The 27657-nt window shown below is 53.3% G+C and overlaps 8 protein-coding genes across 8 annotated transcripts; 4 read left to right on the top strand and 4 right to left on the bottom strand.

The window, feature by feature from the left end:
• Window positions 1-576: 576 nt before the first annotated feature.
• On the bottom strand, window positions 577-1525 carry HRG_04886 (tc5 transposase DNA-binding domain-containing protein; the record flags this gene model as incomplete). The annotated part of the gene is made up of 4 exons (XM_044863357.1): window positions 577-584; window positions 643-671; window positions 753-937; window positions 983-1525. 4 exons carry the CDS (start codon window positions 1523-1525, stop codon window positions 577-579), a joined length of 765 nt encoding a protein of 254 aa, XP_044721971.1.
• A 559-nt stretch (window positions 1526-2084) lies between these two features.
• HRG_04885 (major facilitator superfamily domain-containing protein) lies at window positions 2085-3987 on the top strand (the record flags this gene model as incomplete). Its single annotated transcript, XM_044863356.1, has 6 exons — window positions 2085-2165; window positions 2302-2891; window positions 2955-3227; window positions 3311-3444; window positions 3515-3799; window positions 3860-3987. The coding sequence occupies 6 exons, from the start codon at window positions 2085-2087 to the stop codon at window positions 3985-3987; spliced, it is 1491 nt and encodes a 496-aa protein (XP_044721970.1).
• Window positions 3988-4850: 863 nt separating this feature from the next.
• On the bottom strand, window positions 4851-8310 carry HRG_04884 (PGAP1-like protein; the record flags this gene model as incomplete). Its single annotated transcript, XM_044863355.1, has 6 exons — window positions 4851-5366; window positions 5574-6110; window positions 6168-7679; window positions 7750-7987; window positions 8033-8155; window positions 8198-8310. 6 exons carry the CDS (start codon window positions 8308-8310, stop codon window positions 4851-4853), a joined length of 3039 nt encoding a protein of 1012 aa, XP_044721969.1.
• Window positions 8311-9449: 1139 nt separating this feature from the next.
• On the top strand, window positions 9450-12662 carry HRG_04883 (histidine kinase-, DNA gyrase b-, and HSP90-like ATPase domain-containing protein; the record flags this gene model as incomplete). The annotated part of the gene is made up of 7 exons (XM_044863354.1): window positions 9450-9485; window positions 9534-9630; window positions 9721-10906; window positions 11000-11083; window positions 11135-11273; window positions 11763-12023; window positions 12069-12662. 7 exons carry the CDS (start codon window positions 9450-9452, stop codon window positions 12660-12662), a joined length of 2397 nt encoding a protein of 798 aa, XP_044721968.1.
• Window positions 12663-12883: 221 nt separating this feature from the next.
• HRG_04882 (uncharacterized protein) lies at window positions 12884-14728 on the bottom strand (the record flags this gene model as incomplete). The annotated part of the gene is made up of 5 exons (XM_044863353.1): window positions 12884-13544; window positions 13591-13687; window positions 13861-14263; window positions 14313-14508; window positions 14568-14728. 5 exons carry the CDS (start codon window positions 14726-14728, stop codon window positions 12884-12886), a joined length of 1518 nt encoding a protein of 505 aa, XP_044721967.1.
• Window positions 14729-15430: 702 nt separating this feature from the next.
• On the top strand, window positions 15431-16926 carry HRG_04881 (uncharacterized protein; the record flags this gene model as incomplete). The annotated part of the gene is made up of 4 exons (XM_044863352.1): window positions 15431-15532; window positions 15591-16049; window positions 16111-16560; window positions 16606-16926. The coding sequence occupies 4 exons, from the start codon at window positions 15431-15433 to the stop codon at window positions 16924-16926; spliced, it is 1332 nt and encodes a 443-aa protein (XP_044721966.1).
• A 38-nt stretch (window positions 16927-16964) lies between these two features.
• HRG_04880 (electron transfer flavoprotein) lies at window positions 16965-18095 on the bottom strand (the record flags this gene model as incomplete). The annotated part of the gene is made up of 2 exons (XM_044863351.1): window positions 16965-17717; window positions 17802-18095. The coding sequence occupies 2 exons, from the start codon at window positions 18093-18095 to the stop codon at window positions 16965-16967; spliced, it is 1047 nt and encodes a 348-aa protein (XP_044721965.1).
• A 497-nt stretch (window positions 18096-18592) lies between these two features.
• Window positions 18593-20879, top strand: HRG_04879 (SWIRM domain-containing protein; the record flags this gene model as incomplete). The annotated part of the gene is made up of 4 exons (XM_044863350.1): window positions 18593-18704; window positions 18773-19323; window positions 19404-19668; window positions 19735-20879. 4 exons carry the CDS (start codon window positions 18593-18595, stop codon window positions 20877-20879), a joined length of 2073 nt encoding a protein of 690 aa, XP_044721964.1.
• Window positions 20880-27657: the final 6778 nt, after the last annotated feature.

Raw genomic sequence — 27657 nt, 5'->3', positions numbered from 1 at the left:
TTCTTCTTCTTCTCTCCGTTGCTTTATCCTAACCGTGCCCTCTGCAACCGATAGAGTACCGCCGTCGCCAATGTATTCACGGCGCTGTTCTTTCTCTGCTTTCGCCGCTGGTTTTCTGACCGAAGTTGCCGGTTTTCGTCGGCAAGGAGGGCGGCGCTGTGCATGGCCATTTGACATCCTTTGATAAGCTGGTTGATAGCTTGTGAAACTGGCGAGTCTGTATTTTGTGGCCGGCGTTGAAGAAGCCTTTCGGCGTGAGTGGTAAGCTGGTTGACGTTATGCGGAGTCTTGGCTGCTTCCAGGCTCTTGTTGGGACTTGGAGTATTCTTGTCGCCGTGATCGTTACCGACTTTGTCAACCTGAACTTGTAACCGCGATAATACTCTGTTTGGGTCAAACGGAAAAAGGCCTGTTGCCATAAATCCGCTTCGGATATTCGACGGCGAAAGTGCTTGTCGGCGAGCGTCTAAGTACATGGGAAGGAAGTCCTGCTTGTCGATATGATGGATCCCAGCGAGCATTTTCTCTTGAACCTTTCGGCCGTATATGGTTTTCAACGGCGAAAAGCACCCGACATCAAGAGGCTGCAAGAGATGTGAGGAATGTGCAGGCATTTGAGTACTACGATGGAATTGGCCGTACAGTACTTGTCAAATTCCGGCGTGACGTGACTGCCGTGCCCGTCGAGAATAAGAAGTCGATGCGTACCAACCGTACGGCGCCGTGTATTCGGATCAAAGACTTCCTTTAACCAATTCAAAGCAAGGTCGTCGGAAGTCCAGCCATTCTCACTAACGGCGATATGCCAGTCATCGGGCACTCCTGATTCGTACCAGCTTGCTTGGTGTAACTTGCCCTGGAAGATAACCTTCGCCGGTAAAGCCCAACCTTGGCAGTTGATAGACTCGATCACAGTAACCCATTCTCGATTTCCAGGCTGCGTGAGTACTGCCCGACCTCGCCGGTCAGACCGGGTAAGGACTCTCGCCGTTGCAGCGACTCCCATTTGAAACCCCGTCTCATCAAAGTTATAGACATCCTCGTCAAGAATCCCCCATTTCTGTTTCGTCGCCGCGACTCGATCGTACCATCCTTGGATCTTTTGGGGGTCTTCGCATTTGGCTCGTTGGTAGTCGTATCGGCGAGAGTACTTTGCCTTGATTTCGCCGTGGCGGCCAACAAACTTCCGCACCCAGTTTTCCCCGACAGGATCTTTGCCTCGCTCGGAAAGCAATAAGTTGGCCATCCGACGAGTGTAAGCCACTGTCGGCGGCATCCCTCGCTCGTCCATCGACAAGATCCATTGTACCAGGGCAGTCTCTTCCGTCGCCGTCAACTTCAGGTTGTTCATCTGAGCGTCGCGTCGGCGAATGACACCGCGCAGTCGATCAGATACTGTCGATTGAGGGACGTCGTATGCGGCCGCAGCCTTGCGGGTACTTTTGAATTGGCCCTGCTGATAGGCCCTGACGGCGAGCAGGACCCGTTCTTCGCGTGGAACCGATTGGTCTCCCGTTGCCGTCATAGTGCTCGGTTTGTCTTGCCATAAGTGTGGGTCGCCGCGTGGAGACTTTTTCTGACCGAGTAGGGGGTCTGACCGGGAAGGGGGTGGATTACGTTAAATTACAGTACCTAGGTAGATACCCGTCCGCTCTTACTTAAGGTAGGTACCTAAGGGAGCCCTTTACGAGGCGTGTTTTATATCACCGGTTACGGAAACGGTTCCTCTCCCGCACGCATCGGGTACGTAGGTATGTATATATCTAACATACTGTACCTACTTTGTAACCTTGGCCGATGCCCTCGGTCTGGTCCTCGCTCTTTTCAATCACCCGCTGGCAAAGCGTCCTTTCATATCCCATTATTCGGACAATATTCATACAACCCCCCTCGGCCGCCCACCTTCCTGCACAGGGTTTGCCTGTGCTGCCTCGGCATCCTCAACCGGTGCCGGCATCGGCCAAGCATAAACAGGTATTGCCCGCACGCCCACGCCCACGCCGTCCTGACCATTCCCATGATTCACGCAACGATACGCCCCAAGCTCACCTAGGCGTTCTGGGGTCCATGTGGCTTCGCCAAACATGGGCCAGCAGTTGTACGGCCACGCCAGGCTCGTCGCCAGCGTCGCCGCCACTCTCATCTCCCTCGCCTGTGGCACCAACGTAGGACTTCCTCTTCATCCCCGTCTCGCGTTGCCGTCACTCGGAGCTCTCCACGCCGCCTGCTTGCTGCCTTGCCTGTCTTCGAGCCTCGTCTTCACGATTGACTGACGCCAACCCCCCGACCCCAAACGCACAGTATGTCTACTCGGCTTGGGCTCCGCAGTTTGCCGAGAGGCTCGACCTCTCTTCCACCCAGAGCAACCTGATCGGCCTGTCCGGGAACCTAGGTGTCTACTCGCTCGGCGTCCCCGTCGGCGTCTTGATCGATCGGCGCGGGCCCCGGCCTTTCGTCCTCTTCGGCGCCGCTCTTCTCGCCATCGGCTACTTTTCCCTGCACCAGGCTTACGACAGCGCCTCGGGTTCCGTCGCCACCCTGTGCTTCTTCTCCTACCTCTCCGGCCTCGGAAGCTGCATGGCGTTCGCCGCCGCGGTCAAGACGTCGGCTCTCAACTGGCCCCATCACCGGGGCACCGCCACCGCCTTTCCCGTTGCCGCCTTTGGTCTCAGTGCCTTCTTCTTTTCCTCCCTTGGCTCAATCTTCTTCCCCGGCAACCCCAGCGCGTTCCTGAAGCTTTTGTCTTGGGGCACTTTCGGCCTGACCCTCTTCGGCTTCTTCTTTCTCAGAGTCTCCTCTCATCGCGTCCACGAAGCCTCCTCCAGGCCCGGCTCTCCCGACCCCACCTTTCGTCGTACACTGTCCGCCGAGGCCGAGGCGTTCTACCCTCGGCATCGTGCTCGCCTTGTACCAGAACCAGGTAGGTCGACCTACGACGCCCTCTGCCGGTCCAGATCGGCAACCGCGCCCCAATGCTCGCCTGAACCCGGGCCAACTGCTACGTCAGTTCCAGGGGACGCCCGAGAGCCTCAGGCAAACATCGACGAGACGTCGTCCCTGATGCCACCCCCCTTGGCAACGCCAGAAAACGTGGTGGCGAGCAGTGTTGATATAGACCGATCTCGTCGAATAGATTTCCGCGGCCTGCGACTTCTTCGCACGCATTCTTTTTGGCACCTTTTCTCCATCATGGCCATCCTTGCTGGCACCGGCCTCATGACCATCAAGTGAGCGAGCCCAGCACCACTTGGTCCCTTCCTTTCCAGCCGCTGCCGCGACGAAGCTGCTAACCGCAGACACTGTGTTCCAGCAACATTGGCAACAACGCCAACGCTCTGTGGAAACATTTCGATGATTCGGTCAGCAAGTCCTTCCTCGTCCACAGGCAGCAGATGCTTGTATCAGCTTTATCTGTCTGCAGTTTTGTCGGGAGGCTCTTGAGTGGTAATGCCGTTCCCCTTATCCTGATAGCCTGTTCTCGGTCGCGGCGCTCACGCAGAAGTCTTCGTTATAGGTGTTGGATCCGACTTCTTGGTCAGATCGCTCCACGCCAGCCGACTATGGTGTCTGTTTGTAGCTTGCCTCGTCTTCCTCGTCGCCCAAGTCTTTGCTCTCAGTGTCCAGAATCCTCACCTGCTCGGCTTCGTCTCCGCATTCTCTGGCCTCGGACACGGGGTTCTTTTCGGCGTTTTCCCGTCCCTCGTGACCGAGGCATTTGGTATCCGCGGCCTGAGCCAAAATTGGGGTTTCATGATGCTGGCCCCTGTTGCGTCTTCCAATGTCTTCAACCTGCTCTATGGCACGACCTACGATGGCCATAGCGCCATCGGGCCTGACGGCAAGAGATCGTGTCGCCAAGGGCTCGATTGCTACCGTACAGCATATTGGATCACTTTCGGGGCCTGCTGTGGTGGATTGGTCATCACTCTTCAAGCAATTCGTCATGAGCGACTCGAGCGAGCCAAGGACAACGACGGTGAAGACTAGCAACGGACTGATATCAATTCTACTACTGCCGAGCAACCTCTTTCCGGCTCTCGCCGAGCCAGCACAGGGCAACCGCCTGCCTTGAAGCTACATGCTCAGGCTGAGCGCTACGGATGGAGATGATGAATGACCGGCACTCGGTGTGCATGCCCATGCGCAGTGATACTCTATAATGTATTATTTGCAGCTCCGACTGCGCGGGATTATCGCCAAAACTTGTTGTGCTACTCGCACGCAGCCCTTCAAAGACCCTTTCTGAATCCAGTGCGCCCTTCCCTCGCACACGACGTGTCGCAGAACAACCATGGTAATCATCGCTCTCCGACTTTATAACCATGACTATGCGCCACGTCTGCCTTGGTGCTTCGTTAAGATGCGAGCCCGACACAAATAGTTCTAGTTATTCAAGATTCCCAAGTGTATATAAACCAAAATCAGAATTGCGCTCCCCAATACCGACACAGCGCCGACGGCATGCGTGAACAGAGGGCGAGGAGCAAATTATCACAAGCCCACCCCGTGGCTGACTGACAACTGCAAACGATAAGAGTCCGCGGCAATGCAGAGGCCGATTAAGTATTAAATGTCGACTGAAGCAGAAACAGGTTGTCCGTGTTTATAAACCGGCGACTGGGCGCATGCATGTGTCTGCCCTTGCAAGCGTGAATATGTAATGTGAAAAGTAAGGCTGGGTGTGACGTGGCCCGCTTTCCCGGCGAAGATTACTAGGATACTAGCGGCGCTTCACCAGCACCAGTGGGATCGGCTGCAGCGCATCGCAAGGCAGGCGACCCATGATGGATAGAGGGGTGTCGCGTAAAGAATACGTCGATGGCACGGTTGTCGATCCTGCAAGGACGCCTTCAAGGAGTCTTGTCCCCCTTCCGTGCATCGTTGGCGTTTCCCTCGAACATGGCGCCGAGGCTAGTGAAAGACCAGGAGCCGGATATCGAGTGGAGGACGACGAGCCACGCAGCCACAGCATTCACCAAATAGTGAAGAAGGTAAGCATGTGACATGCCGTAAACAGCGGCACAGAGAGCAGTCCCAAAGAACAAGACATTTGTGACGTGGCGTAGTGAGTTGGTGATTTGCGGGACCATCCTGCCTGTCGTAAGGTTTTCCACAAGCAGGATGAAGGGCATGATGGAGAGGACATTGTGGTGTGAGGAAAAGGGCGTCAGCCAGTGGACGGCAAGGTTGCGCACCCACACGGCGAGAATGGGAAGGTTGACTGGGAGAACCCACATCATCAAGAGGAGGATTGAGTGGGCATAGTGGTAGTAGTTGTGACTTGGTGTCAACGCGGCAAACGCGCCGATGCGGAGAGCGCGGACGACCGTGAAGATCTGCACGAGGCACGCCACCAGGTAGGCAAACTGGTATGGTATGAACGTTGATACCAAAATCAGCAGCACGGCCGTGGAAATCATTCTTCTCCGCGGCGTGGAGGGGACGGCTCGACGTTGCCGATCGGCACCGTCTCCGACAAGACGACCAAAGCTGACGAGACCAAGCAACAGCCCCAGCGCTCGGGTCAACCCAAGCATAATGTAGTGCAGGACCGCGCATGCGCCAACGCACACGATGCCTATGACCGGAATCAAAAAGCAAAAGAGAGAATCTTCGGTTCCAATCAACAGCTCGTTTCGATGAAAGCCGGTTGCCGGAGACGGTCTCGTGTTTCCCCGACTCCAAAACGGTCCGAATCCGAACAGAGAGAGGGCCCCGAGGGACGAGGACAGCAACGTCAGTGACAACAGCAGCAGCGGAATGGACCTCCGCAGCGACAGGTCCAAGCTCTCGGAAAAGGATATGAAGATCCCGGTTTCATCGTAGACGCGGAACTGCTTCCGAAGTACCAAGGTGACGACGAGTAGAGGGAAGGCGGCGAGCGCAGTCCGGTAGCGTATGTATAGCTTGCCCAAGCTGCCCCAGACATCGAGCCTCAGGCTCACCTCGAGAGGCCAGTCGCACGCAGGGTCGGACCAGAATTGGAAGGCAAGTCCAGTCTTCTCCCTCGATCCCAACGGCGGCGGGACAAAGGGAGCTACACCATGAAAGCTCACGCTGGCTTGTCCGGCATTAACGAAGAACTTGGACTCGTACGGTTTGTTCAGATACTGTCGTATCAGCAAAGAAAACAAGCTCTGTCGGTTGGAACAGCGTGATTGGCTGACTTCCAGGTCGAATGAAAGCAGGGCCGATGAAACGGCGGGTATGCTGACATCGATCACGATTGGTCTGTCGGCAGGCAGGCTGAAAGATAGGCCGAACGTTAGGATCTCGGCAAGGCTCGTCTCGTGCTTCTTCTGAAAGTCTGCCCGGTCGCTGAATTCAGCCATGGCGAAGTTGTATGGCAACGACGCTGCCTTGTCGATGACTGCGATGAACTGATGCTCCGCGAGATGTTCGGGATCGTATTGCAGGTACGTGAACGGGCGAGTACCTTGCTCGCCATCGAGGGTAAAAGGATGCCGAGTCGACGGTGTAGATGCAGGCAGGAAGATAGCGTCAGACACCGTGTTCTTACAAGCCAGTCGCGTCAAGGCCCTCCCGCCAGATAAGTCAACATGGGTCGAAAAAGCAGAGCCGGTCGTACCAGGCTGATAGGTGAAGACGCTGCACAAAAGAACTTCGAGGTTTCCATTCGCTCCGGCCTCGTCTAGACTGGCATCGGTCAACAGGGTGAAGCGCTTCACGCCGGGAGAGCCTTGTGGCGGCACAGGAAGCAGGTGAGCTTTCGGCTTGGTCTGCTTCCCTGAGCCAGTCAGGGACAGCCGGACTCCGGCCGGTACTATGTGGCTGGAGTCGTCGCCCAGGGTCAGGAGAGTTGTGGCTTCCCTCGACAGAATGGTTCTCTCGGTAGCGGATTCGATGCCTGGTAAGAGCCGCCTCTTCAGAAGCCGTATTCTGTCTGCTCTGGGCTTGGTCTGAGATGCCCTGTTGACGTCGATGATGTCGTAGAGAGCGCGGGCCACCACCTTGCGAAACTGGTCACACCATAGGATCGCCTGGTGATCCATACTCGTCCAAACGGTTGGTATGCCGGTCGTGAAGACTGTAAAGCCATGGGTCTCCGGCACCAGCGATTCGAGACTGGCATAATCCGAGGGCACGACAGTATCGAGACTGCCACCGGCTATGGACACGAGAGTAACGTGCCACAAGGGGTTGTCGTTGGCCCATTTTTGCGCGTAGGCACTCCGCCAATAGTCATTGATTTCATCATATATATGTACAATCTGTCCATCAAACGTGACTGGCGGGCGGGCGTGAGGCGCGGACATGGTGATGATTGTGTTGATAGACTTGGGCTGATAGTTGGGCTGGATCAACATGGCGCGCGCGACGACGCCACCCATAGAATGGCCGAGGATGACCACGGATGTGGGATCGGGTAGCTGCGAGTCTCGGTCGGCTCGTTGCGGGTCGGAATACAGCGAGAGGATGTAGCGGATCGCCTCGTTGAGATATTCAGCCTGGTCCAATAGCGTCTGGCCATGGAAGGCGGTAATGTCCTCGTTGAAGTCCACGGTGAAGAAATCAAGATTCCGAACTCCGGCTTCCATCGAGACGCCATCCTGCCGAAGAGCATCGTGAAAATAGTTGGCGGCTTCAGCCGCAATCGGTCTTACTTGCTTGTAGCTTCCCGCATTGCCGGGGATGAAGAGAACGGGAATGCCGTGCAACTGCAGGTTGGGTCAACAGTAAGCCCACAGAATCGTCGAAGACTGGAAGAAGCACAATGGGAGCACTTGCCTTGTTGTCGTCATCAATTCCCTGCTCGCGATATAGATAGAGCGAGTATTTGGTCGCGAACCGTGTGTGTTCCGTATCAAAGCTGGAGAAATGCATGTAAGAAGGCCGCATGTAGGACATACGGCACCCCTTTGGTTCGACATGGTGTCTCAGGAGCGACCTGAGAATAGCGAACAATATCGCAACGCCGAGGCCGGCGGTGACGAGGACGAGAAGGGTGACGGACCAAGAGCCACGCCTCGATTTGGGGGGTGGGGGAGACGGCGCCATCTTTCCCAAGGACCAGGCGGGTGGCGCAGCGGGCAACGGCGTCTGTGACAAGGCCGCGGGGGTCACAGTTGGGCTTGACGCATGGCCATTATGTCCATTGCTGGGGGCCCAGTCGACGCTGCTTTGACGCCTGCTTCTGGTTGAAGAGGGGCGCGACTTGAGGCCCGCGGCAGACGACCTGGCCCCACTACCGTGGCCGTTGATAAAGTAGTTTCTGTTTGTATCGAGGGCGCCCGGCTCAAAGAATGATTCGTCGCCGTCATCAGTCGATGCAGATGAGCGACTGGTCATGGAGAAGGCTCGCGGCAGCGACGTGCAGGCGCTCCTCGCCAGGGAGAAGGCGGGAAAGGTCTCGCAGAGGAACGAGGCGTCGAGGACGGTTCGCTTGACAGAGTGGCGAGCGTGCCACCGGCCGATCTAGCCCAGGCGGCAAGCGAGCAGGTAGGTGGTGATTTATGGTTTTGGACGACACGCTACGCCGTTGGTTCCGTCGGCGTGGGCCAGAGGCTTCCGGCGGATCGAAAGCTAGGCGCAGGGTGATGGCACTCGCACTGGCAAAGGAGACGACGCATGCCGTCCTGAACACCCCAACAAGATCCAGGCGACAGGGCAGATCGATTCGTTTACGCGGTGGCCGGGTGGTTGCGAATGGGCCGGCGGATGGTAGGTGGTTGAGATGCGAAGAGTGGAGGGGGAGGCAGGCGCTCCGAGCAAAGCCACGAGCCAGGATGATTCAGGCCTAGAGCCGCCACACGTGAATGTGGCAAGTCGGTTCGGGATAGTCAGGGTTTGGGAGGAGCGGACGGTGGCGAGTGGCTTACATTCGAAGGCAGAGGTACATACGGTAGGGCTTTGAATTGGATCCATGCGGAGATTTAATTACTCCAAGCCTAATCCGTGCAGGTGCCAGTTTACTGTACTTCGTACCTCCAGAAACTTGCGACCTTGCCTTTTGCGGGCTGCCAGTGCCTCAAGGTATCAGGTAAACTCACTGCTTTAGCGTGACAAGTACCTTTATAAAAGCTTAAACTGATTTATATCTTATATAAATATGTATATTGACCATTAAATATTCCTCAAGTTCAGATGGTACCTCTTCTCATAATATTCTTAAGTTTTTCGGTCGTTAGTTAGTTGCCAGACTTGTTTATAAGAGCTCCTACTTCAACCCCCTTTATCCTGTCCGAGTGACGCCATCTGGCCACTGCTTCGCGTAAAGTACGGGGCACTACAAGTGGACCTAGCGCGTCTCCCACGCCAGCCTACCATCGCCATCAGCAACGTAGGTAGACACTGTGCCCCGGCTTTCCATCGCGACACTCTTGTGCAAAGACGAAAACCCGGTTCTCTTCCCTGGAGTCGACGCCGGGCCCTCAGTTCACAATCCATCCCGCGCACATGTGCTTTGATTGGCGTGGGAGAGCAGTCTCATGGCCGCCAACATTCGGCCCATCGATGGCAAAAGTGTATGTCCCCTCTTCGCTTCTCGCTTGTTCCGACACTAATCTCTCTAGGTCCATCAAATACAATCGGGCCAGGTCATTGTTGATCTTTGCTCCGTCGTCAAGGAGTTGGCAGAGAATAGCATCGATGCCGGAGCCACAAACATAGGTGCGCAATCCTGGCCTGCTCATCCACTACTCACAGCCCTCCTTGATGGATAACGACGTGACTATTGACTGGCCTGGCCCAACTTCTTAGATGTCCGCTTCAAGAACCAGGGCCTCGACCTCATCGAGGTTCAGGACAACGGCTCTGGCATTTCCCCTGCCAACTACCCGTTCGTGGCTCTCAAGCACCACACCTCCAAATTGTCCTCATTCGCCGACATAGCCTCGTTGCAGACCTTTGGCTTCCGCGGCGAGGCCCTCTCCTCCTTATGCGCCCTCTCTAACCTGACCGTCACGACGTGCGTCCAGGCCGACGTGCCCAAGGGATCCAGACTCAGTTTCGAACCCTCCGGACAACTTCGGAACATCGTCATCGCCGCCACTCAGAGGGGCACCATCGTCTCGATAGAGGGTCTTTTCCACAATCTTCCTGTGCGCCGCCGTGAGCTCGAGCGCAACATCAAGAGAGAGTGGCAAAAGGTGGTCGCTCTCCTTAGCCAGTATGCTTGCATTCAGACAAATGTCAAGCTTTCCGTCTCGCAGCAACCTACAAAGGGAAAACGGGTCGCTTTGTTTTCAACCCGAGGCAATCCTACCACCCGAGAGAACATCATCAATATCTTTGGTGCCAAGACCATGTCTGCCCTGGTTTCATTGGACTTGGATCTGGAAATCCAGCCCACGACGACAACTGTCAATCCCGAAGCCACGGCTGGCCCTGGTACCGATTCCAACAAGGTTCGCGTTGTCGGCCACATCTCACGGCCGTCCCCTGGAGACGGTCGGCAGACGCCAGACAGGCAGATGTTCTTCGTCAACGGGAGGCCATGTGGACTTCCGCAATTTGCCAAGACATTTAACGAGGTCTACAGATCATTCAATCATTCACAGTCGCCCTTCATATTCGCCGATGTCCGGCTGGACACTCAGATGTACGATGTGAATGTCAGCCCAGACAAACGCAGCATCCTCCTGCACGACCAAGGCCGACTTCTTGATACTCTCCGTGCCTCTCTGGCGACTATGTTTGACTCGCACGATTGTGCTGTTCCCATCGCTCAGCCGGGGGGTAACAATCGTGGCCCCAATCCTCATGATGGCGCGGCTCGTCCGGTCATAGCGTCTTTCGCCAACCCCAAACTGAGACCCGGAAAAACGCAGGAAGGCAAGGTTCGACCAAGCGACGATGCAGGGGCTGGTCTTTTAGATGATTCAGATTCAGACTCTGGTACAAAGTCATCGCGACAAGACGCCGCCGCCGACCTGAACCGACTGCGGCACGGACCTAGCAGCGACCAAAACTTGATCAGCCAATGGCTGAAAAAAGATTCAAGAGCTGCAGCATCGCCGACGGCATCTGTTTCGGGTAGAAGTGGATCGCGGCCGAGTTCACGGCGCGGGTCCGACGCCAATACACCCACTCAACCTGTCTCGAATGCACCGGGAGCTTCTCTGTCAGTAAAGGTCTCCGCCGCCTCCAAGGGGGCTCCGCTGAATCACTCGAGGCCCGTGAGAGATTTCAACTCACGGCTAGCGGACAACACTGCGACAGCTCTGGCAGCCACCAAGCGCACAACAGACGACACCGCATCTAGTGTGCACGGCCTGGCTGATGATAATGACGATCTCGGGGAAGAATCCGACGTTCGTGCTGTTCGACCACTGAGGCTAGGGAATCGTGGCTCCACTCATCCGCTGCCGTTCAAAGGCCCATCCAGACGCTCCGCATTGAAGACGGATGGCAGTATGTCGCCCACAAGCGATGGCAATCTCCTTCTTGAGGCTGGCCGTCTTCGGGGTGAACGCCGCGAGCCTAGGAGCAGGGAGCCTTCTCCACAGAGAAACGGCTCAGATCCTCCAAGTGACTTGGATGAAGAGGATCCCCCATCAGGGGGTCCTAATGAGATGAGGCCCGTCCTTCGAAAGTCGTCTACCCGCACCTGTGAAGATTTCAGGCCAAGTGACGACGATGTCTTCCACGCATTGGGATCGAAATCCCCAGGCAGCGATGTGACCTCCAGATCAAGCAAAGAACTCGATGCACCTACTGAACAGCCGACTTCTCCAAACCCCGGCTTCGAAGCCTGCCTTGGACCTACAGACGTCTCATATGACACGGCGCCACAAGCACAGCCAGCGGAATCCAGCCTCAGGCGGGGCAATACGCCCTGGCAGGCAGTACAGCGATTACTCGTCGACGAAGAGGACATCCGGTCGCGAATGGACTATTTAGAATCTCATCGGTGGACGGGGGACTCCGCCGCTCCCGCAACCGACCAAGTGGAAGACATTGGCGCATCCGATGCCGAATCAAAACTCACCCTCACAATATCGAGGAGCGATTTCACCGCGATGCGGATAGTCGGGCAATTCAACATGGGATTTATCATCGCCGTGCGGCCAGCGACTCCTGGAGCTGCACCATCCAGAAGGGCCCAGCATGATGAGCTTTTCATCATCGACCAGCATGCCTCGGACGAGAAGTATAACTTCGAGCGGCTGCAAAGCACCACAATTGTCCAATCACAACGGCTCGTGCATCCCAAGAAACTTCAGCTGACAGCACTCGAGGAAGAAATCGTGATGGGAAATCTCACAGCCATCGAAGCCAACGGGTTCAAAGTCACTGTTGATGCAAGCTGCAGTTCGCCCGTGGGCTTACGATGCGAGGTTGTCGCACTGCCTCTGAGCCGCGAGACGACATTTAATCTCGACGACCTGGAAGAATTGATTGCACTACTTGGAGACGAGGCAGCCGAATCCGACCACGTTCCCAGGCCATCCAAGGTGAGGAAAATGTTCGCCATGAGGGCGTGTCGAAGCAGCGTGATGATTGGGAAAGCCTTGACCTTCAACCAAATGTACGGGCTGGTGCGACAAATGGGAGAACTGGACAAGCCCTGGAACTGTCCACACGGGCGACCCACCATGAGACACCTCTGTCGGCTTCAGGCCTGGGATGAGAAGTGCTGGGGAGGGGACTCGGCTGCCTGCTCCGCTGCTTCTTGGCGATCGTATGCAAGAGGTGACTAGAGATGCCGAGGAACGTTCCTGAGGCATCACCTTCTCACAATGCGCGAGTCTCGTCGAGACGTCAACAAGTGTTCCATTGAAAGTCGGGCAGATTTCTTGACAGACTTGAAACCAAAATGCCGAATCACGGGCGTGGCTATGAAAGGCTTCACAACTAACTGGACAACCTCCTTTCATCCTGGGTCGGTGTCGTTCATGCGTATCTCGGCCACGGCCAAGCTTTAGATGGCGCAGCTTCGCAATGGAACGCGAGTGCCTGCTCGCCCTTCCTCGACCTGTTTCCCACTAACGTTTCGTCGCCCGTAAGCCATGGAAGAGTATTCGAATCCATAATCATTGCCGGACGAAATCTTTCGGTTGCCCCCGATCATGAGCGGAGGGGTCGCGCACACGAGCTCGCCGGGTGATTTCAAACAGAAGTTGTCCTCTGCCTGGATAGAACTTGTTCGGTGTAGCTGCCACGATCCTGGTCGCCCATGCAGCTGATCTGCGATGTCTTGGCTCAAGCTAGGTTGCTTTTGGTTGCCGCTCATGTCGGATAAGGGGATTCGCCCCGGCAGCTCCATGGCACTCTGGGAGTCGGTCAGGTACGCTTTGCCAGTCGTAGGGACGCCTCGCGGGCGCAATGCTGGGTGCGATCGGAGCGGGTTAGGATGCAGCTTGCCCAATGACAGCTCAGTCGATGGTTCCCACTCGCCATTCTCCTCCGTCTCGGACGAATCATCAAGGTTGTACTCTTGTGGCAAGGCCGAGTAGAGCTGGCTTACGCGTACCTGGCCCATGTCCGTCTCAACCATTGTGTTGCGAGTCCGATGGTTGGTCCTTGAGATGAGCGAGTCTGTGGGCAGCCAAGTCTCGGTGAATTTTGCGATGCGAACCTGGCTGGCGTTTGGGGAAGCATATTGGCCAGGGTCTTCTGCTGGCAGACCTGTGTACGATCCACACTGGGAGGCGCGACGGAAAGGCATAGCCGTTGGCAGGCCGGCAGAGCGAGTGAGTGCTCTCGCTGCGAATCCAGGGACAGCCTGGTGTAGGCTGTCAGGGGCGTTTGGCCCCAACGATTTGCTCGACGTCGACTGGCTTGACCCTGCTCGTGTGTGCATGAAAGGGATGCTTGGCGGCCGCGAGGTGTCGCTCGAAGTAGGGCGGTTGCGAACATGGAGAGAAGCCGAAAATCTCGAGTCGTCGCCAACGGTACTAGTTGTCGTGATGGATGACTTGTTTCTCTTGCGGGATGGTCGCGCAGTCAAGTGGTCCTCGAGAGGGTTCATATCGGGCGGCATGAGGCTGATGGTCCGGAACATGAGGCCGAGCCACAATGAGATGGCCAGGGAGACCAGATGCAAGGCACCAGTGCCGATCAGGAGATAGTAGGCAGCCGGGACGAAACCATGCATGAGATGTTGGTTGGTCAACCGGGTGGCCCAGGAGCCTGCCTTCTGGTGCACGGAGAAAGCCCCAAAGGCATAAATGCCTACAATGCCCAGGTCTGCCACGAATGAGAAAACGTGATAGGCGGCTGAGGAAGCAGGCGTGCGACTGGCAGCGCCGCGCGAGAGGTGGTAGGTGGCGTAGAGCGTGTGAATGATGGAGATGGCGGGCTGACAATGGAGTTAGCAGCCGTGCCCAAGGGCGCTCGGCGTGACGTACAGCAATCCTCAGGGTCCAGGCCGTGACGGCTTCAATGTTGACGATGAGAATCATCAGAGTCAGGGTGCCCAAGGCGCCATTGAGCTGCAGTACTCGCAGCCCGAGCTGCAAACGGCGCAGTCTCTTGATCCATTTCTTGGCGCGAGGCCCCAGAGGCAAGGGCTGTTTGGACAGGTGCGGAACGACTGAGTGTGAGCTTGAGGCCCGTGTCAGCGAGGCCTGAATCCGCACACGGGCTTGAGGTGGCCCTCTTACTCTGGGTGCCGATTCAAAGAGATCAAGGGCCCGCGCGGTTGAGCCTTCCTGGTCTTGGGCTCCCAGCTAGCCCGAGTAACGACTTTTGGATCGAAGGGCACGTCGGGGAATCGCGAATCGCGCCTCTCGGCGCTATACATGAAAGGCGGCGCCGTGCCCATGGCTTCGGGCTGCCGGGTCCTCCTAGCAGCCTGGGCGGAACGGATTACTGGGCGAATGTGGTGAGTAGATTGCACGCGGTATGCCGTCGACTGGAATGTTGCGGCCTGGAAGGGTCTGGTAAATAACTTGGTTCGCCATGCCAGCTGTGTGTGCGCGTGTGTGTTGAGGTCGAGCTGTCTGCGGCATCGTGTTGTCGGGGCAACCAAGCGACACGATCCGAGACGAGCACAGCGGCGTATCTGAGACAGCCAGGTAGAGAGGGGAGTACGTACTGTGCAGTACATGCTCGCCCGGGATGACTGTCATCTCGGCTCTCGATACCCGTTCTACCTTACCAGATAATTAGATACCTACCTACCTAGGTAGGTACCTAGGACACCTGCCCAGGTACTTACCTATACAGTACAGAACTTGACCGCGCGCAAACGCCGACTTGAGTGAATTCAATTGGGTGAGACTTTGCTGCGCTCGCTTTTGCATGCTAGAGAGCGCCTCTGGTAGCCGCAAATGACAGCGCCGACAGCTCCTCGCGACCGAGCATGCATCCAGGGCCGAAACCGCTGGTAGGTCGCCTGCGGCGGTTCCGCGGTCCAAAGTATTCCACCGCATGCTCCAGGCCGCTGGCTCGTTCTTCAGATGCTGCGCCACGCCTCGCCGTCGTCGGTTCCGGCCCGGCGGGATTCTACGCGGCATCCAGGGTCATGTCGCGGCGTCCAGACGCGCGGGTTGACATGTACGAGGCCTTGCCTGTTCCCTTTGGCTTGGTCCGATACGGGGTTGCTCCAGACCACCCCGAGGTCAAAGTAAGGCAAGCAAGCACTCATTACCGCCAGCACGCAACCTTACTGACAACCGATACAGAATTGCCAGGGCAGGTTTGAGGAGATCGCCGCATCCCCAAACTTCCGCTTCATTGGCAATGTATCCGTCGGCCGCAGTGGACACTCAGCCGAGCACTGCACGGTGCAGCTTGAAACCCTGATGCGCCACTACGATTCCATTTTGCTGGCGTACGGGGCTTCCGAGGATCGACAGCTCGGCATCCCCGGCGAGGCGACCCTTGGCAGCGTGTACTCGGCCCGTCAGTTTGTCGGCTGGTACAATGGCTTCCCGGACTCGGCGGGTCTGGCGCCCGACCTCACACGTGGCGAGGAGGCTGTCATCATCGGGCAGGGCAACGTCGCCCTGGACCTAGCCAGAATGCTGTTGGCAGGCGTCGACATCCTGAGGGCGACGGACATTACGGAACACGCCCTCGCTCAGCTTGCAAGCAGCCGAATCAGAAGAGTACGCGTGGTTGGGAGGAGAGGGCCAATGCAGGTTGGTCGTTGATGTCGAATTCACACCATCTTTGTGGGCTAACCATGGCCCGTCCTTTTAGGCTGCCTTTACCATCAAGGAAGTCCGCGAGCTCATGAAGCTTCCCAACGTGGCGTTTCATCCCGTTCAACGTTCCCTCATACCAGATGATGTCAGGGGTCTTCCCCGGGTGCCGAGACGGCTCATGGAGGTTCTGATCAAGGGGAGCCATGCACCATCCACCAGCACGCCCAAGTCATGGTCTCTGGACAGCTGCCTCTCCCCGAAGCGCTTCCTGGCCCGCAATGGCATGCCCCCCGCGGTTGCGAGCACCGAGTTTGACGTGACCAGCCTTGCGGCACCGTTCGATCCACAGTCGCGCGAGACTGCCACTGGAGACACCCTCACTCTGCCGTCGGACATTGTCATTCGCTCCGTGGGCTACAGGGCGGTTGGTCTTGCTGGCTTCGCCGAGGCCGGAATCCGCTTCGAAGAGGGGCGGGGCGTGTTAGACCACGATGGCCTCGGTCGAGTGATGCGCTCATTGCCGCCTCTCCACGGTGACACCCCCCGCAAGCCACTGCGCGGCTTGTACTGCGCGGGCTGGATCAAGACGGGCCCGACAGGTGTCATCGCCACCACCATGCACGATGCGTTTGCGACAGGAGATGCCGTCATACAGGATTGGCAGTCCGGCCGCTTCCTCGGCTCAAATCAAGTCGGCGCGGCGGGAGGCTGGGAAGCGGTGAGGCAAGCGGTCGGGCCTAGTGCGGCCCTCTTTGTTTCCTGGGATGAATGGCGCAAGATAGACTTGGCCGAGAGGGAGCGCGGGGAGAGGAAGGGCAAACAACGAGAGAAATTTACAGGCACGGCAGACATGTTGTCGGTTATCAAGTGACGGCTCCGTGGCCTAAGCTAACGCGTTCCTACTGTCATCTACGCCTTGGAGTTGCGGATTTTTCCTGTCAACTCTGGCACCTTTTCAAACAAATCGCCGACCAGCCCCACATCCGCCACCTGGAAAATGGGCGCATCGGCGTCCTTGTTGATGGCGGCAATGACTTTGCTGTCCTTCATGCCGGCCAGATGCTGAATCGCGCCTGAAATGCCCACTGCCATGTAAAGTTGAGGTGCCACAACCTTGCCCGTCTGCCCAACCTGGAGGCTGTTGTCGGCATAGCCGCTGTCTACGGCCGCGCGTGACGCACCGACCGCGGCGCCGAGGGCATCAGCAAGGGGCAGCATCACCTTGTCGAAGTCTTGCTTGGACTTGAGGCCACGGCCGCCCGAGACTACTTTGCTCGCCGTCGCCAGGTCTGGACGGTCCGACTTGGCGAGGTCCTCGGACACCCATTCGGAAGTCGCCTCTGCTTTCGGGTCCGCGCCCGGGACAACAGTGGCTGATCCCGACCCAGGGGCCGCAGGCGCAAAGGCGGTGCCCCGGATGGTGATGATCTTTACTGGGTCCGACGACTCGACCGTGGCAATGGCATTGCCGGCGTATATGGGTCGCACAAACGTCTTTTCATCCTCAATAGACGTGACATCCGAGATCTGCTGCGAATCTAGCAAGGCCGCCACTCGGGGTAGGATACTCTTGCCGAAGGCCGTGTGACTAGCGACGACGTGCGTGTAGTTGCCCTTCTTGATGTTGTCGACGAGTAGCTGCGCGTAGCTTTCAGGCAGTCCCTGAGCCTGAAGTCAATACCTTGGAAACATGTAAACGACTCCGACGGAGCCGCCAATCGCGAGCACACGAGGGAAGGGAGGGACCTTTTCGTATATTTCGTTCTCAACGGTGGTGATCTGCTCCACGCCATCCATATGGGCCGCCTCCTCCGCCGCAGCCGTCACCTTGCTCCCGGCAATGAAACCGTGAACATGCCCTCCCAGCTTCTGGGCCGCTGTGAAGGACCTCAATGACCCGTGCTTCAATTGCCCGCCTCGCTGCTCCAGGACAGCCAGCGTCGACAGCCGCCTGCCAATGGCACTCCTACTCGCGCCCGACACGCAGTGGCCCACGGGCGGGCTCACCCGTCCAAAGAACTTTGTGGCGGCAGGAAACATTGTAGGCGCTCGCAGGTCTGACGAATGGCTATTTCCAGGAGATGGAAGTTGGCGGCTGGGAGCGGCCCGAGGTAAGACGTTCTCCGCGCCAGGGAGCGCTCTAATTACTGGTGCCTACTTACCTTCATCAAGACGGATGGCACGCACGTGACCTATGGGGTATTTAGTCTCTAGCTGAGAACGCAACCAAAGCCGAAATGTCACGTGTTTAGTCACCTTGCGGAACGCAATTAGACGTTTACGCAGGCGGCGCCCTGCTTTTTCCATCATGCTGAGAGAGTCCGCCCTCGTGCTTGTCGCGTCAAAACACCACCTACCCTCCCGGCTTGTCGCTGCAGCGAACTCCGACAACCTTAGCCCTATCGCCTTTGCTGCTCAACCATCAGCTCAAGTGCTCGCTAGCTTGTCCTTGACATCACCAGCCGCCGCAAGGGGCGCGTGACGCGTCGCTACAATCAATTCCTCCGGCTGCAGTCCTGAAGGCTGCGAAAGGTGTCATGGAGGATTCCGCGACTTATGGTTCCCCCGACAATGGAGAGTCGCCAATTGGTAATCCCATCTTGGCGCAGCCGCCGCTACAGCCTGACTCCGGTGCTGGCGATGGGCAAGGTAATTAATTACACGGTGCCCAGCCCAGATGCCCGCTCACCTGCGGCTAACTAAAAGTTGTCCCAAAGACGTCCAGATGTTGGAGGACCAAGGGAACGGACCAGATATCAAACTCGACACCGCCACGTCGGGCGCAAGTGTGGCACCTGCCAATCCTCTCGATGCTCTAGAGGGTCCCCCGGCCGAGAGGGCGGTCCGACCGGACGAGGAGATGGGCGATGCGCCTGTCGACTCGAGACAGCCTGCCGCCTCAGTACAAGACGCCCTTGCCAGCGACGGCCCAGATTCCAAATCGAAGGAAAAGGTCGAGTCGGCGGCGCGTGACCATCTCGTCTCCCAGACGCACGCGATTGTCCTGCCCAGCTACAGTACCTGGTTCGACATGAACACCATTCACGACATTGAGCGGAAGGCCATGGCCGAGTTTTTCAACAGTCGCAACAGGAGCAAAACTTCGGCTGTCTACAAAGACTATCGCGACTTCATGATCAACACCTACCGGCTCAACCCGGCCGAATACCTTACCGTCACGGCTTGTCGACGCAACCTGGCCGGCGACGTCTGTGCTATCATGAGAGTGCATGCATTCCTCGAGCAATGGGGTTTGATCAACTACCAGGTACCTCTTTTCTCTTCAGCACACCTGGCCCGCCGCCTAGATTGGCGAGCCGTGCTTAAAATGGACTAACAGGCCACCAGGTGGACGCGGACCAAAGACCCTCTCACGTTGGACCCCCCTTTACAGGGCACTTCAAGATCATCTGCGATACTCCTCGTGGGCTTCAAGCCTGGCAGCCCTCGGCCGACCCTGTGGTGTTGGAAGGGAAAAGCAACACCGACACCGACAGGAAGGCGAACGCGGCGGCCACCAGCAAAGCCGACCTGAATCTGGAGATTGGTCGGAACATATACGAAGCCAGCGCCAAAGGAACCCCCATTGCCAAGGTGGAAAACAAGACAAATGGCGAGGCACCTGTCACAAACGGCGTGTCTGGCATAGAAGATGCCGCGGCGGTGCCCGTGGCCAAAGTGAATTGTCACCAGTGCGGAAGCGACTGCACACGTGTTTACTTCCACAGCGCGCAGATGGACTCGAGCTCAAAAGCCAAGTATCACGTGTGCCCGCTGTGTTTCACTGAAGGGCGGTTACCTGCAAACCACACGTCAAGCATGTACACCAAGATTGAAAATCCAGCCTACGAAGGTGGCATTGAGCGAGATGCTCCATGGTCCGACGCCGAAATCCTCCGTCTTCTCGAGGGGCTCGAGCGATTTGACGAGGACTGGGCAGAAATCGCAGACCATGTCGGCACCCGAACTCGCGAGGAGTGTGTTTTGCAATTTTTGCAGCTCGATATTGAAGAGAAGTACCTGGGCTCGGAAGCGCCCGTCAACGCGCCCACGGGCTTGTCCATGCTCGGGTCTCAGCATGGACAGTTACCGTTCAGCTCAGTGGATAATCCCGTCATGTCCGTGGTTGGGTTTCTTGCCAGCTTAGCCAATCCTGCCAGCACAGCTGCTGCAGCCCATAAGTCGGCTGACGAGCTGAAGCGGAGCCTCCAGAAGCAGCTCCATGGTAACCAGGGCAAGGAGCAGTCAGACGCCAACGGGCAGGACAACCGCAGAGGCCAGGGGGGGGGGGATGAAGATGACGAGCCGACCAAGGCAGATTCAATGGATGTGGATGTGCGCCAGGAGACGACGACTACCCGGAAGGTAGCAACTACTACAACCACGGAAACGACGACAAGCAGCAAGACTACGCTGGCATCGGTTCCCCTGGCTTCGATAGGGGGGCGTGCCGCCGCGTTCGCGTCGCACGAGGAGCGCGAAATGACTCGCCTGGTGTCAGCGGCTGCCAACGTGACGCTGCAGAAGCTGGAACTCAAGCTCAAGCTGTTCAACGAGATGGAGTCGACACTGCGCGCCGAGAGGCGGGAGCTGGAGCGCGGGCGGCAACAGCTGTTCCTGGACCGGCTGGCATTCAAGCGGCGGATGCGGCAGGTTGAAGAAAACTTGAGGGCCGCGGAAGCTGCTGGCGGCGAGCAAGGGGCGCAGATGGTGCACGATGCGGCAATGGAGGAAGCGGAGAGGCTGAGCTTCCAGCCCGCGATGGGGGAACGGCTGGCGCCGGGGTCGAGCAGCCACGGGCAGACGAGGAGCCACGAGATATGATGGTGGAAAAGATTGGAGGGCAACGTTGCGGCGGCATCAGACATGGGCCGGATAGAAAAATTGCCGAGGTGCAGGGAGCGGGGGAGTATCACTGGATTGTGCCAAGACATGATGTGGAACCGACCCGGAGTGTACAGTACTTGTCTTGTGTCTCTTTATATTTATAATGACCAAGTCCCCTGAGGTTGGAGACCATACTCGAGACAAGGTCGGGCCGAAGTTTACATGCTCATGCAAGCATCACGCAAGTTACCTAGGTAGGTGCTACTGGAAAGGTACTTAAGCACGTGTCTGGGCAAGATGCAGATAGCAGACTTATACGGATCCGTATCTTATATATATATACTATAATCGGGTAATAAAAGTTCTGGCTACTAAGTAAGAGACTATTATTAAGCTTTTTTATCTTCTCTTTAATAAAGTCTATACGCTTACTAATTATAACTAGTATTAAATAGTAAATATAAATATATAACTTTAGTATTTTTCTTTAAGTATTATTATTTACCTAAGACTAAATCTCTATTACGATCCTTATTATAACGCTATAAGAGACCGCGGGCTACGGCTAAGTTTATCGATTACGACGTTAGTAATAGCTTTAAATTTAGTAGAGTATTGCTATTTATATAATAGTATATTACTATTTATATACTCGACTTATTTTTAAGATATATACTAAAGCTAGCCCGCCCTGCTTATTTATACTATACGCGCCTAGTAAGTACTTATACCGCTTAAATACCTATACCCGCGCCTACGCCCGCCCGTATATATATATAACCTATATATATATACTAAATTTAAAGCTATTACTAGCGCTACGATAGACCCCTTTCTCTCCCTCCTTAATATATTAGATAATGCCTACGATACTTATAATACTTACTAAGAATGTAAAGATACGATCCTACCCTTACCGCCTTCCCTAGGCTTTAAAACCTATAATAAGGTATATAACTTCGTTTAAGGCTTCCTTTATAAGAATAGCGCCGCGGTTATTAAGCGGTTAAGTATATATAAGCGAGATATTAATAGGGTCTCTATTATAATACGACTCCTCTTTATATACTATTATAGCCCGCGGCGAGCTTCTTTAAGTACTAGGCTATATAAATCTTTTAATATTACTATATCTTTTTAGCTAACTTTTCGAAACTAAGCCTAAAATACGAAAAAAGCATACGCCTAAAACCCTCGCGAATAGTATATTACGCCCCCCTAAGTGCAGCATCGCGTAGCTACTAGCGGGTGCGTAATATGCTACCGAAGATAGCGAGCTAGGCAAGGTTTTCCCCCGTATAGGTAGAAAACCCTTCCCCGCCCTCGCTAACTAATATATACCCCCCGTAAACGTAACTAAGCCCGGACCTAACCTAGGACCCTAGCCTAGGCCCTAGGCGGGCCCCCTCGACCCCCTTTAATATAGGGGACGAAATAAGCACCTTAGAGGCTAGGGCCCGCTTAGAAGAAGCCTTAGAAGGCTAACGCCCTCTAAGAACCCCGGAAGGGAAGCCTAAAGCTTAAGACTAAGACTAAGGCTAAGAGGATATTAAGATAGAAGATAATAAAATAAGCCTAGTACCTACCTAGGCTACTAGCCCGATCTAGCCTAGCGGGCCTAGCGGGCCTAAGATTAATATCTTTAGGCCTAGCCTATCCCTGCCTTAGGCTAGCTACTTCTAGCTAAATAAGCCCCTTAAGTAGGTAAAGGGATAAAAGAGGGCTACTCTTAGTAGCCTTATTAGCCCTATACTTACCCGGCTTATACTTTAACGCCTATAGTAATAGTAGCCCTAGCCCTAGCCCTAGCACCCTTTCCTAAGGGACCGGGCCTAGGGCTTCCTTTAATAGGCCCTATAGGCCCTTAAGGAAGCCTAAAAAATCGAACCCTTTTATAAGACCCTTATAAAAGGGCTCGAAAAGGTAGCTATAGGGACCCCGGACCGCTAACAGCCCCTATAATAGCCCCCGTACTAGCCTAAGGCTACTTAGTAGCCTAAGGCTATAAAAGGAAATCTTAAAGCTAGCTCGTAGGCTAAGGTCGCTATAAAGAAAGCGCCTAAGGCCCCGGCTAAGGCCCTAGCTAAGGCCCTAGCTAAGAGGAATATAAAAGAAGACTTCTAGCTTATCCTAAAGCTAAAGAAGGGATCGCTAATACCGACTATTAGCCCTATTACTCTTCGTAACGAGCTTAATAAGGCTATAGGGGAACTAGCTATATTAGCTCTATCGACTTCGAATAAAGGTAATATAGTTATAATAATAAAAGCCCCTTATATAGTAAAGAAACTTCTAGAGTAGCGGAATAAGTAGTCCCTATACCTTAAGGGACTGCCTATCGAATCGGCCGACCTCCTTACTAGCTAGACTAAGCTAGTAGCCTAGAGCGTCCCTAACCTCCTAGAAACCCCTATCCTCGATATCTTCGCCGTAGAGGCTAAGACCTTTAGCGGGATCGATATCCTAGGGCAGCTTAGGTAGCTAGGCACCCTAGGCTTAACGTAAAAGGCAGGGTCCGTTATCTTCGTAGTCCCGTTAGAGGCTATAGGGGCTAAATACCGGAAAAAAGGCCTCTATATAGTAGGCCTATAGCTTTAAGTTAAGGCTTATAAGGAATATACTATACGTATATAGTACTATAGATGCCTTTCCTTTAGCTATAACCCCTAGACCTACCGGCAGCCTATTAAGTATGCCTTTTACCCGGAAAAGCACTTAACTAAGGACTATAGCTACCCTAGCTATAAGGCTAGCTAAGGGTGCTCTTACTTTAAGGTCTAATACTATAACTATAAGGGAGAATACCTTATAACTAATAAGGTATAATATAGAGTCTATAAGGGAATAACTAATACCTAATAGCCTTAGCCCCCTTACCCTTATAGGGCCCCCGAAGCCCCCTAGGCCCCCTAGGCCTAACTACGACCCTATTAGTATTATATAGTATAATACTAATAGGTAGGAAACAGCTAACCTATTAATCCTAGAGTAGGCCCTAGAAATAAGAATAGACCTTATCTTATTATAAGAGCCTTACCTCTATAAGATCGATAATAGCTATATCCTTATATAGTATCCGGCCTATAACGTTATAACCCCTATCCCCTCTACTAACTTTCCTAAGCTCGATAGGAGGCCTAGGGTTATAGCTTATAAGAGGAAGGAAGCTTAGATAGAAGCTAGCCTTAGCTTTAACCTCTTTTACGATCCCGATATATAGGCTATAAGGGTAAAAGGCGCCGAGCCGTTTACCCTTATTAACCTATATAATAAAAAAGAAGCTAAAGGGGCCTTAGCTAGCTAAGGCTAGTAAGGGCCCCTTACGATAGAAAGGCTACTACTAATAGCCTAGCTCCTATAGTAGCCCTTTCTATTAGTAAGGGACTTTAACCTATACTACCCTTAGTAGAACCTATCTACGGAATCCTCTTAGGCCTATAAGGTAGAAGCCCTTATTAGCTAGCTTAACCGCTATAAGGCCTCCTTATTAACGGACCTTATAGTAGCTATAAAAGGCACCTATTAAAGGGAAGGCTTAAAAGGGACCTTAGTTATAGACCTTGCTTTCTATAGCCCCTTTAAGTAACTAACCTAAGCTAACTTCTACTTCTTAAAGGCTATAGGCTTAGACTATAAGCTTATAGCCTTTAAAGCTAGCTTAAGGGGCCTTAATAGGCCCTTATTAGCTAGGCCTACTACTTATAACTATAGGAAAGTAGACTAAAAGGCCTTCTTAGAATACCTAGCTAAGAAGGAATAGGACCTTCTTATAGCTATAAAGAGGGCTATAAAATAAAACGACTTAAAAGGGATAGCCTCCCTTTTAATAAGAACCCTTATAGAGGCCTTTAACGTAGTAATACCGAAAAAGAGGCCCTATAAGGGATCTAAACCTTAGTAGACCGACGAGCTAACCTCCTTTTAGAAAGCCCTAAGCCTAGCCTAATAGGCTTATAGGCTAGCCTAGGATAAGGAGAGCTAGAAGAGCTTTATAAAGGCCTAAAATAGCTTTAAGTACGCTATTAGGGCTGCTAAAAAGCAATACTAAGAGAGCTTCCTAGTAGAAGTAATAGGAAAGGATATCTTTATAGCTTTTTCCTATACTAAGGCTAAAGCTAACCCTACCCTTCTAAGTATCTTATATATAAAAGAAGGGATAGAGGTAAAAGCTAATACCTTTACGGAAAAATATAAGGCCTTCTTAACGACCTTTTTTCCGACCTTAGACCTTAGCCCTAGCCCCCTTAGCCCCCCCTAGAGCCTAGAAAAAGAAGAGCCCTTAGGCCCTATAAGTAGTAAGGGCACGGCTAATTAGGACTAGTAAGAGCTAAAGGACCCTAAGATTAAAAGGGCTATCGTTAGCTCTTTTAATAAGAAAGCCCTTAGCCCGGACTCCCTTAGCTTCCTTCCTATTTAATACGCTTATAAGGTTATTCCTATAGTCTTTAATAGGGCCTATAAAGCCTTATTTAACTAAGGATACTACCTTAAGGCGTAGAAGGAAGCTATAAGAATTATACTCCCTAAGTAAAATAAGCTAGACTATACTATCCTTAAAGCCTATAGGGTTATAAGTTTACTTAACTACTCAGGGAAGGTCCTCGAAAAGCTATATACTACCCGGCTAAGCTACTTAGCTAATACGGCCGGGCTTTTAAACCCTACGTAGCTAAGGGGATAAAAATAGCGGTTAGCTATTAATATAGCCTTCCTCCTTCTATACTATATCTAAAAGAAGTAGGAGTCTAATAAGAAGGCTATTACTAGTACCCTCTTATTAAATATAAAAGGCGCCTTTAACTTTATATCGAAGGAATAGCTTATAAGGGTCCTAAGGGAATTAAACCTCCCTAAGGCCCTTATAAGCTAGGTAGACTACTTCCTTACTAAAAGGAAGATCTAGCTAGCCTTTAAGGGGTAAACCTAACCCTTAATAGACCTAGTAATAAGGGTACCCTAAGGGTCCCTTATTAGCCCTATCTTATTCCTCTTATACGTAAGGGGGATACTAGCGGCTAAGGGGTATTAGCTATCTTATATAGACGATTTTAGTATCTCTATAACGTCGACCTTAGCTAAGAAGAACGCTTAGTAGCTAGAAGCTATAGCTGCTAACCTATTCGAATAAGCTAAGGACTAAGGGGTCTATTTTGACCCCTTTAAGACGGAACTTATCTACTTTAATAGGTAAAGGCAGCCTATTTTAGAAGGTATAAAGGTAGGAGGCTTATTTTTTAAAGTAAAGCCCTTAATACGGTAGCTAGGGGTCTTCTTTAACTTTAGGCTCTTATTTAAATAATATATAGAAAAGAAGGTAGCCTTTATATAAGCTGCCTTTAAAGGGCTATCCCGCCTAGTCTCTATATAAAGAGGCCTATCGTTTAGAGCTTCGAGGCAGCTCTATTAGGCCTACGTAACCTTAATAGTAGACTATAGGGCCTAGCTTTAGTATAGGGGGCCTAAGACCCTTAGGAGCCTAATAAAGCCTTTTTAAAGGCTTTAGAACTAGGCCCTTTTAAAAGTCTTAGGGGCCTTTAAAGGATCCCCCTATTAAGGCCCTAGAAGCTAAAGCAGCCCTCCTACTACTAGAGGTATAGTTTAAAAAGGCATGCCTCTCTTATACCCTTTAAACCTTATACCTCTTACCGAATTACCCTATAAGGCAGGCTTATAACCTAGCCGTATAGGATAACCTCGCCGACTTAGGCTCTAACCTAGGAGCCCTAAGCTATATTAGGCCCTATATATAACTCTTCCGCCTCCTTAAAGGCCTAGTAGCTATTATAGGGCCTAACTATAGCTTAGAAAGAAGGAAAGCTAGCTAGGAGCCCCTATAGGCTCTAGAGCCTAAGGCCTTTATTACGATAATAGAGGCCCTTAAGCCCTTAGCTAAGAAGTAGCACTAATGCCTCTTAGCTAACCTAGCTAGCTTAAAAGACTTTAGGCTACGGCCCTTAGTTTTCTATACCGATAGCTTTAAGGGGTACCTTAAGGGGTCCCCTATAGAGACTAACGCCTACTCCTTTTATAAGATAGGCCTAGAAAATAGGCCTAGTAAGGCGTACTATAAGAACCTAGGGCCCTTTATCGAAGTAGCTAATATAGAGCTATTCGCGATACTAAGGGTCCTAGAGGACCTAGCTAAGAGGCCTCGGCCTTTAAGGTCTAGCCCCCTTAACCCCCCTATAAAGGCTTATATCTTTATAGATAGCTAAGCCGCTATATAAAAGGCTAAAGGCTACTTAGACCTAGCTATATATATTAAAAGGCTCTTAACGAACCTAGAGGCCTTCTATAATATATAGCTATACTAGTGCCCTAACTACCTAGGGATCTTCGGTAACGAGCTAGCTAACTAGCTAGCTAAGAGAGGCCTAGGGGCCCCTATATAAGGGACCCCTATAGTCTCTATTAGCTACCTATAAAGAAAGGTCTAATAAGCTACTAAGGACTACTAAAAGGGCCTCTAGGCTACTAAAGTAGCTAAAGGCCCTAAGGCTAAAGGCTTAGGTAAGTACTATACGTCTATTTAAAAGACCCCCCGCCTAGCCTTTAGCCTAGAAAAGGACCTTATAAGAAGGCCTAGGCTAACCCTTTCGGCTTACTACTAACTTCTCCTTAAGGCTAGCTTCCTATTATCCTTCTTAAAGAAGGATTAATAAGGTAGGCCGAGATAACTACCGCTATAGCTAAGGAAGGTATATAGCTAGGCACCTTATCCTAAGGTACCCGAACTATAAAAGGGAAAGAGAGGTCTTATACTAGGCCTTAAAAG

Source organism: Hirsutella rhossiliensis, assembly GCF_020360975.1.
Source record: "Hirsutella rhossiliensis strain HR02 chromosome Unknown scaffold00004, whole genome shotgun sequence".
NCBI lineage: Eukaryota > Fungi > Ascomycota > Sordariomycetes > Hypocreales > Ophiocordycipitaceae > Hirsutella > Hirsutella rhossiliensis.
Note: the sequence above shows the minus strand (reverse complement) of the source record. Positions and strands in the feature narration are given on the sequence as shown.